The sequence below is a fragment of the Nicotiana tabacum genome, chromosome 20, assembly GCF_000715075.1.
Source record: "Nicotiana tabacum cultivar K326 chromosome 20, ASM71507v2, whole genome shotgun sequence".
Taxonomy (NCBI): Eukaryota; Viridiplantae; Streptophyta; class Magnoliopsida; order Solanales; family Solanaceae; genus Nicotiana; species Nicotiana tabacum.
Genome location: NC_134099.1, coordinates 24,350,889 through 24,363,696, shown reverse-complemented (window position 1 = coordinate 24,363,696; position 12,808 = coordinate 24,350,889). Strand labels below are relative to the sequence as shown.

General features: G+C 35.9%; 2 protein-coding genes across 2 annotated transcripts; both read right to left on the bottom strand.

The window, feature by feature from the left end:
- Nucleotides 1-811: 811 nt before the first annotated feature.
- Nucleotides 812-2,842, bottom strand: LOC107763302 (protein PHYTOCHROME KINASE SUBSTRATE 1-like). Its single transcript, XM_016581780.2, has one exon. It carries the CDS (start codon nucleotides 2,661-2,663, stop codon nucleotides 1,239-1,241), a length of 1,425 nt encoding a protein of 474 aa, XP_016437266.1. The 5' UTR covers nucleotides 2,664-2,842; the 3' UTR covers nucleotides 812-1,238.
- A 2,448-nt stretch (nucleotides 2,843-5,290) lies between these two features.
- Nucleotides 5,291-11,557, bottom strand: LOC107763303 (probable methyltransferase PMT2). The gene is given in 7 exon segments (NM_001324795.1): nucleotides 5,291-5,761; nucleotides 6,497-6,574; nucleotides 7,121-7,495; nucleotides 8,674-8,968; nucleotides 9,319-9,529; nucleotides 9,653-10,307; nucleotides 11,297-11,557. Coding segments are annotated over 6 exon segments (1,836 nt in total). The 5' UTR covers nucleotides 10,301-10,307; nucleotides 11,297-11,557; the 3' UTR covers nucleotides 5,291-5,532.
- Between the last annotated feature and the right edge of the window lie 1,251 nt (nucleotides 11,558-12,808).

Here is a 12,808-nt window from a genome sequence, read left to right as displayed (position 1 = left end):
CCTTTAGATATTATTTTTTTTCCAGACTCTGCGTGAACACGAGATGCTTCGTGTATCGGACTGCCCTCGTAACTGTGAATGGTGTAGATCTTACGTGATTTTTAATTCAAAATATAATTTAACCTTTTTATACTAATATACTAAGCAACTAAAAGAGAACTACTGAATTAAAGTTTAGACCCCGATGTTGCTATCTCTCCGAAGAGATGTGTATATTTTCCTTCTTTTCCTACATTTTGTAGATGCCCCTCTTTTCCTCTCTCGCTGCCTTGTAAAGAAAACTTTTGACATTTTTCTGGTGGTCCTTGCTGGAAGTTGGACTTTGTTTGCATTATTGCATACCTCCAGCCCTTCCCCGGAAACGGCCGTGAAAACTTATTGTAGGGTAAGGCTGACCCTGGTGGTCCTTCCCGGATCTCGTGCAAAACGAGAATTTTTTTATTTTTTAATAGTGGGAGTTTAGTGCACCGGACTGCCTTTTTTTTTCTCCAGCCTCCTCCATCTCCGTGCTCATCTCATTGAAACATTGACTTTGATCTCAGTTTGTTGGGCAAAGCCAACATATAAAGATACTCTTAATACGATGTAATATTGTTCGCTTTGAGCTAAGCATACACGATTTTTCTCAAAAGGGCTTCACACTCTTTAGAGTATCAATCGCGTGAGGCTTTATTCTCTCGCCTAACAAAAACATCATCAAACAACTAATAGAACTAGACAAAAAATTAAATTCACAATTTTTTTTAAGTGTTCTACAGAAGAGACATGATTACTTAAGAGCGTCAATAAGTTAAGACATTAGAAAGAACAATATCATAATTCAGTTGCATAGCTTTGGAAATAAGCCAAAAACATAAGTACAGAAGCAAACGATGTACGTATAGCATTAGACAGCTTAATTCACAAAATACACTTAAAACTGAGTATCGCAGATTACACACTAGAAGAAGAGCAAGAACTAAGAAAAATGGCTAGTTCAATTTATTATGAAACTGCATTGATAGAAGGGAAGCCCAATGCACTAAGCTCCCGCCATGCGCGGGGTACGAGGAAAAGTTGGACCATAAGGGTCTATTCTTCGTAGCCTTACCATGCATTTCTGCAAGAGGTTGTTTTCATGGCTCGAACACGTGACCTCCTGGTCACATAGCAACAACTTTACCAATTAGCTCCCGTTCTGAAACTGCATTGATAAGTAGTGGAAATTCCAAATTTTTAAACCAAAATCTTTTCCTCTTCTAAATATACAAGAAATCTGCAGGACGTCCAGTATATGAACTAGAGAATGATCTTGTAGTAAATTCATGTTTCCTATTTCCGCTATCAAATCTACTCATCTTACTCTCAGCATGAAATCTTGTCATTGGCACAACACACTCAGTTTTTAACTGCCTCTGAGTCATCTCCATTGATGTTTTTTCACTACCTTTATATGCATCTCCCACAACTCCAACAGCTTTATGACTATTACATCCTAAAAAAGTGCCCGAACGACGTTTCGCTTTCTCTCTCCCTGCTGTTTCTTTCCCATACTTGGTTCTAATTGATGAAATTTTCATGTCTTCTGAATCAGACATTATAGAGAAATCAGCAGCACTAGCAGTAACCACACTCCAATCAATACTAACTTCACTTGGAGCATAACATGACATACCATCTGAACCTTGTCTAACAAAACTTGGATTTGCTGTATTATTACTTGGAAAACTTTCAATCTCAAATAAATCTGAACTTGCATCACTTTCTGCATAATCATCCTCATATGTACCTGAACTTGCTCCTATATTGATAATATCAATTTCTTCAGGTTTTGTAGCAATTGCATCCCAAGCTAACATACTTACCTTTTTCTCAAGGCTCAGTTTGGTTCTTTCTTTCTCTGTTAATGAAGAGCCAAACACTTCTAGGGACTTTCTTTTGATGTCTTCTTCCTTTTGCAGTTGTATCTTTACACCTGGATTTCCAGCTATAGGATCGAAAACCGGAACCTTTCCAAATCCCAATTCATCAATTTTCTTGAAATGTAAATCTTGATGATTAGCTCCTCTTGTACTGGACTCAGAACTTTGAGCTAAGCTTCTTGTTTTGATGGGGTTTTGTTTTGATTTTCCATGATATTTTCCACTGTTGAAACTGTTTCCGCCGACTTGATCATCAACCTTAACAGAGTTCTTGTCTTTACAATAACAATTGCAGCCAATTCTGGCTAGGAATTTCTTGCCATAAGACTTGTTATTGGTCTTTGTTGGTGTCTGATGCTGATGATTTCTTGAAATATTTTGCAATAATGCACTTCTACTATTCCAACTTGATTCTGAATGAATACTTGGAGTTTTAGGCCTAATTTTTTGCTTCAATAAAGCTATATTAGTAGCTGCCTCATCAATCTTGTGTTTGTTTTGTGATTCACTATTTGTGGCATTTTCTTGATTTTCTTCATCAACCCCTTCATTGAAGTATTTTTCTGCACTAAAGATATCTATTTCACCATCATCTGCTTTCTTGCTCAAATTTCCACTTGGCTCAAGATTGAGTACAAAGGTATCTTCAGCACCATTTAAGTAAGAAGAAAATGAGGCATCTTGAAAAACACTGTCACTTTTTGTGTTGAAGTTGTTTGGGATGTTGGATTCTAGTGTTGAAGTCACTTTAACCATAGCCATAGGAGACTAAAACTTTGTATTTGAGTGGAAGTCTTTTTTATGTAAGCAAACAAAAACAAAGGCAAGGAGAAAAGGACTTAAACAGAAGAGAACTAAAACTTTGTGCAGAATAAGGCTTGCTGAGAAGTCAGATGGGAGGTACTAAACTACAACAGGAAACTGATGAAAATACTTAGGCTGCAGATATAGTATTAGTATTATAGGAGGAAAAAGGGAAAAAGAAAAAAAAAAGGAAGAGGGGAACCTTTGAATAATGGTAAAGTTATCTCCGTGTGATCTATAGGTCACGGGTTCGAGCCGTGAAATTAGTTGTTGATGCTTGCATTAGGGTAACTATCTATATCACATCTTTTGGGGAGTTTTGGAGCAACGATAAAATTATTTCCGTGTGACCTACAGGTCACGGGTTAGAGCTGTGGAATCAGCCACTAATGCTTGCATTAAAGTAGACGGCCTACGTCATACTCTATTTGATTTACTTTTGAAGCTGATGTGCTTAATAAAGCTACACCCTTTTTTTCTTTAAACTATTAAAGATAACACATCACTAGTTATTAGAGTTCTCAACATCAGATTGTGATTTTCCTTTGACATTTGTCCCACCTTTTTAGAGGTTTTATTAGTACTTACAAGAACTTTCCCACTTTACGAAAGTAGTAGATTTTACACTTTTCTTCTATTCAACTTACTATTTTCTTTATTAATCTTAAACTTTAATTGACAAAGGGTTGCTCAAATGGTTAGCACCCCCTACTTGCAACCCTAGGGTTGTGGGTTCGAGTCCTAAAGTAGCAATATCTAGAGCTATAACTTGTATAGTAAAATTGGTGATATAAATGTACAGCTTAAATTTAATATCTAGGAGAAATGCAGAATATTTGCTTGTCCTTTGTGGAATATATTTAATTTGTTAATATGGTGTAGGAGTAGATGGGATTAGGAATCTATCAAAAAGGCTTTCATATCAATGCAGTTGCCCCACATAAGTTCAAGCTTTAGCCATCACAAGTTATAAAACAGAAGAACAAGTCAATTAAATGTTGCTTTGTCAATTTGACCCATAAGGATTACTGGCCACACAAGGTTCACCATATCTACAACATTTACAATCAAATCTGAGTATGAATAGATAACAAATTTTAACTCATTTGGTATCAATAATGGTGATAATTCATGTGTACATGCCCCTTGTCGGCAAATTCTTCTGCAGATCCAGATATTCACGTACTACTTGATACACATAGCACACCATTTTACAACTTAGTAGTCCCACTACCTAGGGGTGTGGTGAGATGGTTGGGATCCCTCCGCACTTAATTCGGAATCTCGGTTTCGAGCCTTTGGAATGGAGAACCTTTCGGTAGGAAGCAGTTTATCTCTTCAGTGTGTCGACTGGCGCAAATCTAAATTAGTCGGACCAATTTATTTCGAATATTGAATGTTAAACCAAGGTAATATTAAGAAAATGTGGGGCAGTCCCGAAATGTTGGTGGTCATGTACTTATATACAATTCTGGCTGAGAAATTCTTTTAAGGGTTATGAATGCATGTAGTTTGATGTGGCTAATAGAGATTAGTATGTTTTTGGCTAGATGCAGATGGATAACCTTTGTGCTTTAGCTCTTAGCTTCACTTAGTAACAAAATGCTTAAATAATTGTACCCCGGTAGAAAACCTAGTAGCCTAGTGGTAATGACACATGTCAACTACAAATAGAGGTTCAGAACCTCAAATATATAGCTTACGCTGCGCGCGAATCCCGGATAAGTCGAAGCCTTATTGCGGGTACTGAGGCACCGAGTAGGTAAACTTAAAAAGAACCTCAAACATATAGTTTGGACTGCGGGCGAATCCTGAATAAGTGGAAGCCTTAAAGCGAGTACTGAAACACCGGTTGGTAAACCTAAAAAAGAACCCCAAATATATAGTTTACATTGCGTGCGAATCCGGGATAAGTCGAAGCCTTAGTGCTACTGAGACACCAGGCGAGTAAACCTAAAAAAAAAAAAAACCTCAAATATATAGTTTATACTGTGCGTAAATCTTGAATAAGTCGAAGCCTTAATGTGAGTACTGAGACACCGGTGAGTAAACCTAAAAAAGAACCTCAAATATATAGGATATGCACAGCGATACTATTTTATTGTGGCAACAAGATCAATGTCCTGAAATTTCTTGGATTGAAGCATTGGTTTTTTTGCTGTTTATGTTGTAGATCACTGGTTTTAGTGCCCTTTCATTTTATGTACTTTTGCTTTTTCTCAAGGATATATCTTCCTGTATGTTATGTTGAAAATTCTCCAATTCTGTAATTAAAATGTACTACTCCGTACCTGCTACACTTTTCCAAAATATGAAACTATTTAAGCTCCAATCACCTAATGTAACATACTTACACCATCTACTAGAACCTTAATAGCTTTATCTATCTGCATTTCCCTACTAAAAACTGGATCAAGAGACAAAGATACAACTCCACACATTCTCTTGAAGAAATAACGCTTTTCGAATCGAGATATCATATAAGAAATAAACAAGATTCAAAGGTTCCCCTTTGATTGAACACATTACAGAGTCTGTTTTTCGAGGGAAGGAAATGTTTTTCTAAGGATTCTTGAAAAGCTTCATAAATAATCCTATGTAGCTCAGTTTTTAGTATCATTATCTAATGAAGACGATGAAAAAGGCAAAACAAATACTCTGGTATAACTTATGGAACCATCAACCTTAAAGATACGCCGTGGAGTCTCCTCCTAAGGACCTTGCTCGATCAAAACTTTCTCGTGGTGGCATAACCGTGGATTTGTAGTCGTAAACTGTTGGTCTTCTTGATCTACGAATTCACGGATCAGACATCTTCGGTGGCATTTCATTGCGAGGATGTTGTGGAGTTAAGAGTCCAATATTGTTTGACAGCAACCAATATTTTCTCAGGAACAAGGGGACCGTCCTCATGATCCATCAATTTGAAGTTCCACCTCATGCCTCCTATTATCTTCTTCACCTTGATCAGTACATCTACCTCGTCTCTAAGAATGACAGCTCCTTCTGGACGCAAAATACGGTCCATCTCTAAGAGAATGTCTTCAAATTCACACCTGTACAATTTGATAACAGTCGACACAAGAATGTTAAAATGCTAATTTAGTCCAAGCCATATCAATTAGTACTATTTTTTTCGTATCTCCATTTCATCCGGGAATTTTTCTTTCTTTGGCTGGGGTCACTAGTTGGGAGAGACGTGAGAGATCAGAACGACAAGTTGGCATCACTATTTCAATAAGAAGAACGCAATTACACACGCAAACTTGTGCTGGTACGTCAAATATCAGTCATTACACCATACTTGATCTTGACAAGCTTACTACCCTAAAATTTTAAGTAGTTAACCATTTACTATCAGTCTATATTTACTTAAGCCACCTTCCTTTTTATCGTATCCCAATCAATTAGACCCTTTTACTTAAATGGCAAAGTTCCCTTGGTCCAAGTATTTGGACCAATTTTAGGTAAAATAATTTCTATTGTTTCAAAATTCAATTGGTGTCAGATTAACCAACCTTCACAGATGCAACTTCGTCTACACACCTACCTCTAATACAATGACCAAAAAGACTCCTACAATTTCCTCTGCTTGGTCAGGCGGAAAAAGGAATTTGTGCGTAGAAGCAATTAAGTCATCGTTACTTAGTAGTCAACTAGGCATGGCCAACAATAAGACCTTCATAAACGAGCTGCAATAGCCACAGTGCTACTAGGCTCTTTATGTCATTGAAGAACATGCTAAGAAGTAAATTAACAATAAAAACAAAATACTGAAGATAAAAACTTACTTATCCTTGTATAAACTGAAAAGGCCACTAGCATGAATGAGATCATACGTCCTTGGGTATGTAGAAAATGCTTCACACCTGAATCAAAAGATTACTGTATGATCAGAGGATAGCTTTCTCTTCGACATACGGAAGAGAAATAAAAGAGAATAAAGTAAAAATATACAATATAACATTTGTATCTCCTTGTAAAAAAACAAAGATAAATCTGATACAGGCTCAAACAGCATACTGTATTTTCTTGACATCCCTTTTGCTATTTCAATAAAGCAAGAATCATTTCTAATAGAAACAAATGAAGGAACCTTCTTTTGTTTTTTGTATATATGTGCCTTAGGTGCATTTGTGAAAAAAAATCACAGAATCTTAAGAGATGATTACATCAAACATGAAATGTGATCTGAAGTTTAAGGCCTCTCTTTCTGTTACATATTTAACCCGGTAGAATCTGATTTTATTATCCTCTTAAGCTTTAGACCTTAACATTTTCTCTACCTAAGCTAGAAGTAGTAACGCAAATAATGAAAGCACAAAGGAATATTAATATCAGGTTATATATCAAGTGCTTCCTTTCATATGACAATTCTTTTCAAAAGATAGGGCTGTTTCAATAGTTTTACGTACCAGTCATGATAAATGCCAATTAGTCCCCGTTCATATATAACTCCCAAAGTATTCTTCTCAGCTATTGTTGGCATAACATTCATAACCCAAAACTTAGGAGAGTGAAGTGCTGCTGCAAAACCTCCTAGTCCAGCGTTCATGTCCATAATGTTGCGGTACCTTCCGGTGTCCAGGAGCTTGTTGATCTTTTTATAAGCACTTACGTGTTTCTTCCATTTCTTGTTGTCTTCCTGATATTTCTCAACAGACACTCCTGAAACTTGTCCATTGGCAATTCTCGGGGGAACAGCATAAAGTCTCTCAGGGAATGGCTTTAGACTCTCGTCCTCACCGTTACCATTGTTTGGTGTTATGCATGTTTCCATTTTGTTGTACCTGAAACCAAAAAGGCAACAATAATGGATCAGCCATGATCTTGATTTTCAACACTGAATCTATATGAACACAACAACAAAGTCCAATGAATTGGCTGCCTCGGACAAAACACAGTAATCATGCATTTGAAAATAAAAATTATTTTAGGGTTGTATATACCAATCCTACTGTTATATCACATTCAGCACGAAAAAAGCCATCTATGATAAAATCATTAAAATGTGAATTACTTTAAGTTCTCTGGAAATCCTAAAACCAATAGCTGCAAATTTAAACCAGTTAAAATACTCAATTCTATCAGAAAACCAGTTTGGACAAAGATAAAGCAACGGTTATTTTGTATCCGATCATTAAAGTAGATCACAGCTGTTCGTCATGCAATTAGCTATAAATTATTGTATTCCTGCGGGTACATACATTGTGTTCAACAAGAATAAAGCACCAACTGAACAATTTCAGCTGCCATAATAAGCAGAAGAATCATCGAATAATGAGATGGCCAGAACTGCTAATAAGCGAATAGGAGAACGGATTAAAGTGCAGAACAAGTTATTTGAATTGTTTGTAAGTACACCAGAGAAACACCAATGATGGTCAAACAAGGGTGTAACTTAAATATGAAGGAAAAATGTTTCTTTTAAAATACTGCTTAAATCATTAAAGAAAATTTTGAACTGATAGTAACGTGTCTAATGCATTAAAGAAGGGGCCCAGGCTTGGAGAGTTGAGATAAGTTATAGCATGCACACTAAGCCACTGCACATCAGCGTTCGTGTAGTAAGTTAGCAATGTAATATTCACGTTATCAGATTAAGGCAAATGGATTTCCTGCATACTTGGCAAATCTTCTGCCACCTAAACAACTTAAATCCGCATACTGAACCGTCTTGGCATGCTATTAATTCATAAGAAATAAGTTTCTCAAGCTCAAGTAATTCTAACTGGTGACATGTTCTAATTTCTTTCTAAGGCACCACAAGAGGAAACCTTTTTCACAGTAGAATAGAGCTGCCACTCATGGAAAGCATGAAGCACATTCCAACACATTTCATTATAATGGCCAAGTTTTATTTGGAACCAATTATGTTATATTATATGTTATCTATAACAGTATTTCGTTATAGCAGCCAACACTGCCATTATAGAGAGGTTTGACTGTATTAAATACGATGACATACCAGACGTTATCTGGATCATCAGCTTTACAAATTCTAGCTGCCGAATTTTCTTGTGCAGAACGGCATGAGTCAGCATCCATTCTTTTCCGCCAAATAGCAGTCTCGCCCTTCTCAGATATCTTCTCCCAGCAAAGAAGTTTAGCTGCCTCTTCAATCTTCCTTTGTTCTTCTTGAAGGTCCTCCTTGGGTCGTTGCCAGGCCTTATAATTGGTTTTCCAGTTGATAGGAGGTCCAGAAAGTACCCAGTAGCCTCCAGGTCTAAGAACTCGATCAACTTCCATCATGAGGACTCCATCTACACGATGAACGAACAAAACATGCAATTAAAAACCATTATCAGAAAGTAATAATTCGGTAAAGGATAATCACATTTTTGGGCCGCCCTAAAAAATAATAACCGGCAATATATATTTTGTATATTAAGTATAAATATACAAAAAAGATAGAAATAATATACATACAGTATATTATACACAAAACCAGTGTATATGTTTTGTATATTTGGGCTAGCGCCCATAAATAATTTCGGCCAACATGCCAAAAATGAAAAAAGCCCTTCGATAAAACATAAATACAAAAAAGTAAAATGTCTTCCTTATTCTAAAAATTTAACCATGTTTCTGGATATCAAGACGAGATGCATACCAGCAGCTCCCCAAGGGATAAGACAACGAGAACAATGAGCCATATCAAAGGCTTTAGATGGATATGGCATTTTGATTGTTCCTAGTACACCAATAACAGCAGGAACACCCCTTTCCAGAGCAAACTGAACCTGAGCTTCGTGCGAGTCTCTTGGGGCAAATGACATTGCTATGACATTCCTTTTCCAAAGATAAGCGCCCCAACTTGCAACCTGGCACGATTTGAGAAAGTCTTAGCCAAAAACAGCAACAGAGTAACAAAACACTTTCCATGTAGGCAAGACAACGGGACATTCTTTAGTGAAAAGTTAAGTTTATAAAGCAGGAAAACATACCCCACAACCAGTGTCCAAAGCAGTCCGAACTGTCCCATTTTCGATAGGGACTACTGAAGCAAGCTGATCGATATACTTATCTGCTCCTTGAGGAAACTGTGTCCCTCCTCCCGGGAACCTAAACACGTTACCCTCATATTGAACCCAGTTCTGGATGGCTTTCTCAACCGTCAAGCTCTTATATGGAGCATTGGCATAAGGAACATAATCCCGACTTTTTGGCCATGGAAACGGGGTAACATATCCCTTAGGTGCTGGAATAAGGCAATGTAACTTCTCCTCTTGAGGTGGACAATGCCTTTCTCGGTAGTTCATATTTTCCCTTGGGAAGGTCATCGCACGCTTTTGATCTTGACATGGTGTGTAATCAGTGTACTGAGGATCACATGGTTTGAGTTCTTCGACTTCGGATTCTGACTCATCAATACCGCCTGCCTCGCCAGCATGACGAGTCTCAAAATTGAGATTTGGTAGTATATCACAATTCTCACCAGCAGTCTTGGTAACTGCCAGAGCTATACTATCTCCTTTCCCGAAACCGCTTCTTTGCCATGCTCCAAGTAAATAGAAGAAGCAACATAGACCAGCTACTATAAATATTGATACAGAAGTCCTAGTCCTATTATCCCCTGCGTTTTTGTTCGCCATTGCAGCCCTGAAATAATTGTAATAACTTAGTTAGGAGTGAAAAGGATGCAGATGCACATTTTGCTGCAAGTTCGTAACAGATGCAAGGCAATCAAGACATCACAAATTGCATAAACATGGCCTTTGCCTTTCATTAGTTAGAAGGAAAAAAAACGCTTGTTGCTAGATCAGAGTATGATAATTGGTTGAGTTCTCAAGATCATATATTTTTTATACATAATCCTCCAAAGTTCCTCATGTTTTATCTCCATGCCAATCATTTCAACCCAAATGCTATCTAAGTTCCTAAAATTAGTTGAAATCAACGGAGTATTAAAGAGTGACATCAGATGAAGCTCATGTTCTCATCTCCCAAGTAGGATAAGATGGAAACTCGAATAGCTGCAGATCTAAGGTAGTGGGAAACCAGCATAACTTCTCAACCCAACAAAGATTGGATCTTCTATTTTATGATGATGGTGTACGAGACAGCTTGTGTTCACCTCGACTAACATGAGATCTCATGGTGCTCCTACCACTTCGTTAACCATTAAGCTACACCCGTGGCGCAGCAAAAGCTGGATCTTTAAAACACTCATAAGAATACAAGGATCAAAGTCAGATCTTTTACAGGTTTGATAATTGGCCTACATGTACACTAACAGTCTTATTATTAAACCAAACTCTCAAATAACAAATCTTTGCTCCAACATAGTAAAACAAAAACATCACTAAAACAACAATGCACTGCCAAAGAAGAAAGTTGAAGCCAAGAATTACATGACACAATAAATGCTCAAAGCACAAGTTTTAAACTTAGCCAATCTAAATCAATGATCAATATTACCTAAAAAGACACCAGATTTAAAATATAAATGAGTTCAAAAACGTTTTTCAAACAAACCCCGCTTGGCAAATAAATCAAGTAAACCAACAAAACCAGAAAGCCAATCTAAATCACAAAGTTGCATTGATTGAATAATAGATCACAGCTAAATAGAGGATTAAAGAACATACCAATGGCATAAAAAAGATTCCAACAATTCCTTAATGATCTTCCAACTTTCCCCTTTTGCAGACAAATGTAATCAAAAATCAACCAAAAAAAGAATTTAGTAAAATACCCCACTTCAGAAAAAAAAAACAACTTTGATTCAAAGAAAATGTTTTCTTGATAATCTCTCTAGCATATATATAGATCAAGCACTCGTACAAGCACGTCTCCTTCTCTCTCTCTTTCTCTCTCACACACACAAACACTAACAGAGACAGAGAAATAGATGAAAGTGAAAAACTGGGGTTCTTTAATTATGCTGCTGTTTTATGTTATGTTATTAATAAATCATGTCCCCGCGTTTGCTATTTAGTCTAAAGTGCGCACCAATGAGATCTCAGATCTGCAATAGGTCCCACGCGCGTATTGATTGGGGAAAATTGAAGATGTGGGACCTACCGGACATGTTAAGATCTAGGAAAGACTATGCAGTCGGTGCCCATGAATCCACTGTGGTCGGATTGTTACTAACCTCCCGTTTGGCCATAAAATTTGGGAGTTATTTTTTAAATTTTATCTTCAAATATTTGTTTGTTTATAAAATTTAACTATTTTTTGACAAATTTTGAAAACAAAATTTTTAAATCCCAAAAACTGCTCTAAAATAATTTTTGAAGTTTTCTACTCACAAAACTTCAAATTTTTTGTAAGTAATATACATGTTCAAACACAATTTTAATTTAAAAAATTTATTTTTCATCTCATCTTCAAAAATTCATTTTTTTAAGTTTCAACCAAATATATGTCCAAACGCTAGCTAAGTTTAAGGTGAAACTATTGGTAGTGCAAGGTAATTATGTTTGGTAAAATAATTAAGGTGTGCGTAAGTTTTTGAGTTGAATATTACTATTGTCCAAATAATTCATGTGCAATTTGTCCCAAAAAAAATGTTTATTTTCAAATATATTTCTCCATCCGTCCCAATTTATGTGACCTTGTTCAAATTTCAAGAGTTATTCTTTGATTGTATTTTTTATAGATTATATTTTTTATGTATTTTTTTAATATATAAATTTTATTCGAAAATTTACAAATTTTATTTCAAATTTTACGGTCATAATTAAGAAGTTTAACTCTCGGAATTTGAATGGTGTTACATTAATTGAGACAAAGAGAGTAATATTTTGTCTCACATCAAATAAAATTACTAAGATCGAGAGGTCTCGCATTTTATCTTTGTTGCAATACGAGTTTATCACCAACTTTAATATTACTCATTTCATTCTATTTTATATCGTAGAATTCAAAGTATGAGGGTAAAATTATTTAATTTTAGTATGAATTCGAATATGAATTTACAAAATTATTTTAAAAAGTTACAAATTAAAAATTATACAAAGATATTTTAAATCACAATAGTATATAATTTAAAATATTTTAAAAATCATGGAAAAAGAAAGCCTTTTTGACGGCTATTAGAAACCCGTGTTTTAGTCGTAGTTTGCACTCCAATTACTGTACTTTACTTGTGTTTG

What these genes read in the sequence shown, in the direction of transcription:
- LOC107763302 (XM_016581780.2), bottom strand. Translation starts at nt 2,663, where the DNA reads ATGGCTATGGTTAAAGTGACTTCAACACTAGAATCCAACATCCCAAAC.